General features: G+C 59.8%; 2 protein-coding genes across 2 annotated transcripts in view; one reads left to right on the top strand and one right to left on the bottom strand.

The window, feature by feature from the left end:
• Window positions 1-933, top strand: part of PCGF2 (polycomb group ring finger 2) — a 10,484-nt gene extending 9,551 nt beyond the window's left edge. Inside the window, exon 9 of the mRNA XM_017837898.1 lies at window positions 341-933. Coding sequence (XP_017693387.1) covers window positions 341-808 — 468 coding nt within the window. The 3' untranslated portion in view covers window positions 809-933. The remainder of the gene's footprint in view (window positions 1-340) is intronic.
• Window positions 934-2,603: 1,670 nt separating this feature from the next.
• CISD3 (CDGSH iron sulfur domain 3) lies at window positions 2,604-4,412 on the bottom strand. The gene is made up of 2 exons (XM_017837911.1): window positions 4,145-4,412; window positions 2,604-3,638 (listed from the first exon to the last, which is right to left on the bottom strand). Exons 1-2 carry the CDS (start codon window positions 4,325-4,327, stop codon window positions 3,459-3,461), a joined length of 363 nt encoding a protein of 120 aa, XP_017693400.1. The 5' UTR covers window positions 4,328-4,412; the 3' UTR covers window positions 2,604-3,458.
• Window positions 4,413-5,909: the final 1,497 nt, after the last annotated feature.

Here is a 5,909-nt window from a genome sequence, read left to right as displayed (position 1 = left end):
GGTGCTGTAGGATGCTGTAGGATGCCATGGGGTGCTATAGGGTGCTGTAGGATGCCATGGGGTGCTATAGGGTGCTGTAGGATGCCATGGGGTGCTATAGGGTGCTGTAGGATGCCATGGGGTACCGTGGGATGCTGTAGGGTACTGTAGGATGCCATGGGGTACCGTGGGATGCTGTAGGGTGCTGTAGGATGCCATGGGGTACCGTGGGATGCTGTAGGATGCCATGGGGTGCTGTAGGATGCCATGGGGTGCTGTAGGATGCCATGGGGTGCTATAGGGTGCTGTGGGGTGCCGTGGGGTACCGTGGGATGCTGTAGGATGCCACAGGGTGCTATAGGGTGCTGTAGGATGCCATGGGGTGCTATGGGGTGCTGTAGGGTGCTGTAGGATGCCATGGGGTGCTATAGGGTGCTGTGGGGTGCCGTGGGGTACCGTGGGCGCCACAGGGTGCCAGCCGTGCCCCTCTGCCCCCCCTCCTTCCCCGCAGAACGGCCCCTTGCCTCTGAAATACCGCGTCCAGCCCGCCTGCAAGCGGCTCAAGCTGTCCCACCCTGCCCCCTCCGAGGGCACCAACACCAGCGGCGCCTCCGAGTGCGAGTCGGGCAGCGACAAAGCTCACAGCCCCGCCACGCTCCCCGCCACCTCCTCCTCCCTGCCCAGCCCTGGCACCCCGTCCCACGGCTCGCCCAGCTCCGGCACCGGCACCACCCTCAACGGCACCTCGAACTGCCACCCCCTGGCACCCACCGGCGCCCGGTGCCGCAAAACGACTGTGAACGGCAGCGCGGGCTCGGCCTTGACCTAAAACCCCGCCCGGCAGGGACTGCCCCGCCCGCCCCGGCTTTTCTTATGTAGATTGTTCTATACAGACCTTATATAAATATATACGTTGTACATAGGGAGAAAAAAAAAAAAAGAAAAAAAGAGAAATAATTATACATACTTATTTTCTATCGACCGAGCAGATTAATTTAAAAAAAAAAAAACAAAAAAACAAACAACAAAAAACGCAGAACAAGACACAGGAACGTGGGTGGGTATTTTTTAAATGTTCTCTTTTTTTTTTCTGTTCGTCGGTTCGTTCGTTTGAGGTTGGTTGGTTGGTTTGTCGGTTGGTTTTTTTGTTGTTTTTTGGTTTTTTTTGTCGTTTCTCTGGTTCGGTTTGTGGACTTTGGTTTCCCCTCCTGGGAGCTGCGTGCCGGAGCTGGGAGCCACAGCAGGTGCTGCCACAGTTCCCTGGTTTCCCTCTAACGCTTTTCCCTCTCCTCCTCATCCCTCTCTCCTCCCTCGTGTCCCGCCCGGAGCGAGACGGGGGACTCAGTGGGGACTCCTGGCTGCACAGGTAAGGGCCAAGCACAGGTAAGGGGCCAAGCACAGAAGCCAAAAACTGCCCCTTCAGCCTCGCTGTGCTGTGGGGTTTTTTGTTTTTTTTGGGGTTTTTTTTGCATTTTTGTGTTTATTTGGGGGTTTTTAGGCGTACCTGGTGCCCGCAGCTGCCCCCTGGTCCAGGTGTCCCACCACCCCCAGCTTTGCCACGCGTGAGTTTGGGTCTTTCTTTGCTTTCCCTGTGTTCTCTGGACGCTGTTTCAGGCTCTGGGCAGGCAAAGCCTCTCACAGACACTTCCCCTCCTCGCACAGTAAGTTCTCTCTTTCGGGTTTTATTTCCCAGCTTAAAAATTATCTCTGCTTGCAGCTTGCTGGCACTGGGGGTTGGAGGACAACCTTTTGGGGTATTTTCTCCTCCCTGGGGGTGCCGACAGCTCTGGGAAATTTGGGGGCATCCAAATGGTTGGGGGTTTCAAATCCAGGAGGGTGTGGGGACCCCCCCCCCAGGGCACCCATTTCCAAGCGTTTATTTTTTGGTCTCCCCCCCTCCCCACCGTCCTTCCCACCCTCTCCTCCTGCCCTCACATTGGGTTTTTAATAAAATAAAATACAAAAAAGCAGACTACAGTGCCTTTAGCCAGGAGGCTCCGGTGAGGGGCGAGTGTGGGAAGGTCCTGCCGTGCTTAGGGCGGGAGTGGAGCGGCCCCAGGGGAAGGGACCAACTTCCCACAGGGACAGAAAAAAAGCACACGAGCCCCGGGGAATGCAGACCCCAAGGGTTCCTCTCCTGTCCTTGCTGGGGAGGGGGATGAAGGACACAAAACAATTAGCAAGTGCCTGCAGCGCCCCACGGCACGGTGAGAACCAAAGGAAGGTGGAATTGTAGGGACAGCCCCGGCTCGGAGGGTCGGGAAAACACGGGATGTTGTTACTGTAGCTTCTGATTTGGAACTATTGTTTTTGGGAAGTGCTGCACCCCCAGCACGGACTCGGCTATAGCACAGCCCCAGGCGCTGGGGAGGCCCCGGGAAGGGTCCCCACGGGGCCACTTTTGTCTCTTGTCCCCTTCCCTGGGCTGGGGCTGGGCCGGGGGGCTCCAGGTTTTTGGGGGGGGGCTCTGTTTGTCTCGACTTTGACACCCCTTTTCTCCTTGTAAATAGGCCAGGCTGGACTGTGGGAGGCGGCTGCCTCGGGCTGGGGTTCCTGTGGGGCTCGGGAGGGGGTGGTCTGGTTTTGGTTTTCCCTCTGTGGTACAAACCCGATGGCTCTGTGTGTTTGCATCCTGTACGGCGTTTTAATGTCCTGTAAGATAGCCCGGTGTCCAGGTATTGTTCTTGGTTACACATTTGTATGGATACAGCTTTGTAAATGTAATAAATGCTGCAGACTGTCCTTCCCGCCTGCACAGGGGCAGCTCCTGGTGCCTCCGTCCCAAATCCCACTGGTCCTTCCATCCTAAATCCCACAGGTCTCTCTGTCCCAAATCCCACAGGTCCCTCTGCCCTGCATCCTGCAGGTCCCTCTGTCCCAAATCACACAGGTTTCTTTGTCCTGCATCCCACAAGCCACTCCATCCCAAATTCCACAGGTCCCTCCATCCCCAATCCAAAAAGTCCCTCTGTCCTGCATCCCATGCGTCCCTCCATCCCAAATCCTGTGGGTCCTTCCATCCCAAACCCCACGGGTCTGACCATCCCAAATCACACAGGTCCCTCCATAAGAAATCCCATGGGTCCCTCCATCCCAAACCCCACGGGTCTGACCATCCCAAATCACACAGGTACCTCCATAAGAAATCCCATGGGTCCCTCCGCCCCAGATCCCACAGGTCCCTCCGCCCCAGATCCCACAGGTCCCTCCATCCCAGAACACACAGGCCTCTCCATCCCAAATCCCACAGGCCCCCCCATCCCGCATCCTGACGGGCACCCACAGCTCTGGCAGCGCAAAACCGCTCCTGAAAAACCCCACTGTCCACAGGATTCCTTCTTTCCCAGCTGCTGCTGGTTCGCTGCAGCTCCTCAGTAATTCAGATTTAATCGGGGTGGGGGCTCAGCATCTCCCCCCTCCCTCCGTGCCCTTGAGTGGGATGCACATCCCGGTGGTCCCCAGCTCCCGTGGGCTCCACGTCAGGGCTGGGGGGTCGGGGGGGCCCCCTGCACCTCGTCCCCGTTGTGGGTGCCGTCGCAGTAGGGGGGGTTTTGGGTGCGTTTGCAGCCGCAGAGCCAGGCGGGCCCGTCCTCCTGGGGGCTGAAGCGCAGCGGGGACATCCCCGGGGCCGCCTTCCTGTGGGAGCCGTCACAGAAGGGCTGCGGACAGACGGGCAGGGGGTAAAGGGGGGGGTCTGGGGGTGCCCGGCTGCTTCCCCGCGGGGTGTGTGAGACACAGGGGGGCCGAGACCCCCCCCATCCCACCCACGGGCAGCGCATCCCTCGGGAACTGGGGGGGCGGCGGGAGAAGCCGGGGAGGGAACAGCGCCTCGTGCCCCCTAAAAACCTCCAGTCCGGGACCGGGGGGGGGGGAAGGGGGGTCCCTGTGAGGTTAGTCCTGCCCTGGTCCCATCGGCATCCCCGCACATCCCAAGTGGAAGGAGCAGAGCCCCTGGACCCCCCCGGCGTCCCTGGACCACCCCCAGCTCGCGGAGCCGCCCCGGAGCCCCCCATAGCCCGGAGCCCCCCGGACCTCCCCGACTCCTTCGGCCCCTCCAGACCCCCCGTCATCCCTGAGCCCCCCGGACCCTCCGGAGCCCTCCATGACCCGCACCCTCCGGATTTCCCCGATCCCCCCCGATCCCCCCCGGTCCCCCCGGCCCGACCTGGCTCTTGCTGTGCCCGCACGAGCACCACGCGTACTTCTTGCCCGCCTTCAGCTCCACCGGGAAGGGCTCCTTGGCGGCGATCGCGGGCTGCGGGGGGGTCGCGGAGCGGGAGGAGAAGGGGGCCCGGCCCCGGAGCGCTCTCAGCAGAGCCCCGAGCGTGGCCGAGCCGAGCCGGAGCATGGTGCCGGTCACCTTGCCGGGCTCACCGCACCCCGGACCCGGTCGCCTTTCCGGGCTCACCCCACTCCGGTCCCGGTCACCTCCCCCGGCGGCTCCTCCTCCCGCGTCGCCGGAAGGTTCGGGCCGGGCGGGCTCGGCGGGAGCGCCGGGCTCGGTGCGGGAACGTTCCACCGGGCGCGGATCCGCGGCTGCTGCCGGTGATGGTGCCGGTGATGGTGCCGGTACTGGTCCCGGTGATGCTCCTGGTGATGGTCCCGGTGATGGTCCCGGTGATACTCCTGGTGCTGCTGCCGGTGATGGTCCCGGTGCTGGTCCCAGTGATGCTCCCGGTGATGCTGCCGGTGATGGTCCCGGTGCTGCTGCTGCTGCTGGTCCCAGTGATGGTGCCGGTGCTGGTCCCGGTGATGCTCCCGATGCCCAATCCCGCTGTCCCTCCCGGTGCGCGGTCCCGGTACCCGATCCCGGCTCCTGTCCCGGTGCCCCGATCCCGGTGCCAGTGTCTGATCCCACTCCCTGATCCAGGTGCCCCGATCCTGGTTCCGCTGCTGATCCCGGTTCCCGATCCCGGTCCCAGTCACGATGCCCGATCCCACTGCGCGGTCCCGGTGCCCGATCCCGGTGCTCGATCCTTTTACGCGGTGTCGGTGCCCAAACCCAGTCCCCGATCCCGATCCCCGGTCCCGATCCCGGTCCCTTTCCCGGGCAAGAAGGATCAGGATCCCCGGCTCCCGAGCCCTCCCCGTGCCTCAGCTTCCCCCGGGAGAACGGGGGCGTGGAGACCTTGGCTTTGGTGCTTCCGAGGAAAAAACCCTCGGGAGAGGGGAGGACTGGGGAGTTGATGAATGCTCGTGAGGTCAGCCTGTGGTTTTGGGCCCTCAGTGTGGGTTATCCCTGGTTTTTTGGGGAGGAAACCTTTCCACCAACTGCTCCTCCCTCGCCCTGGTCTCCTCTCATTCCCAAAGTGAACCCTCCCGGGGATCCCACTCCTGCATCCCGAGAGCATCCCCTGCTCCCGATGCTGCCACACATTCCCTGTGGAAAACAGGACCCAGCACCTTTCAGGGAATTCATCCCACAGCCCCTATTTTCTTTAAATTTGCCCCTTTCTGCATTAAAAAACTCTTTGATATTAATATTAATATTATTTATTATAATAAAGAACAGTCAAGCAGCGTGAAAAAAATATATCTTAGCTACATTACCTTAAATTGCCAAAAATATACACATTTTTCTCTTTTATTTAATTAAAAAAACCCCAAAACAAATCCAAAAAAAAAAGACACATGCAACATACTAAATGAGACATCAGCATCAAAACGGGTAAAGAAACGTACCCCAGTGCAACTGAAACACAGATAATCTTTAGCTTTTCTTTTTCCTTTCTCCTTCTCTCCCTCTTTTTTTTTTTTATTTTTTCCATAGGGATACAACTGGCGACCTTCCAGCAGTGCCCCCCTTCTCCCCTCCCCTCTCCCCTCAATCTGCCAAAGGGACTTTTGGCCCTGGGACAGGTTGAGGTGACAATTCCCAGGGATTGGGAGCCTTTGGAAGGTGTTGGAGAGATGTGTGTAAGTGCTTTATG

The sequence above is a fragment of the Lepidothrix coronata genome, unplaced genomic scaffold (genome assembly GCF_001604755.1).
Source record: "Lepidothrix coronata isolate B3197 unplaced genomic scaffold, Lepidothrix_coronata-1.0 Scaffold316, whole genome shotgun sequence".
Taxonomy (NCBI): domain Eukaryota; kingdom Metazoa; phylum Chordata; class Aves; order Passeriformes; family Pipridae; genus Lepidothrix; species Lepidothrix coronata.
Note: the sequence above shows the minus strand (reverse complement) of the source record. Positions and strands in the feature narration are given on the sequence as shown.

Coding starts and splice junctions, on each gene's coding strand:
- CISD3 (XM_017837911.1), bottom strand. CDS start 4,327: ATGCTCCGGCTCGGCTCGGCCACGCTCGGGGCTCTGCTGAGAGCGCTC. Junction 3,639..4,144: donor GCGGGCACAGCAAGAGCCAG/GTCGGGCCGGGG, acceptor GTCTGTCCGCAG/CCCTTCTGTGACGGCTCCCA.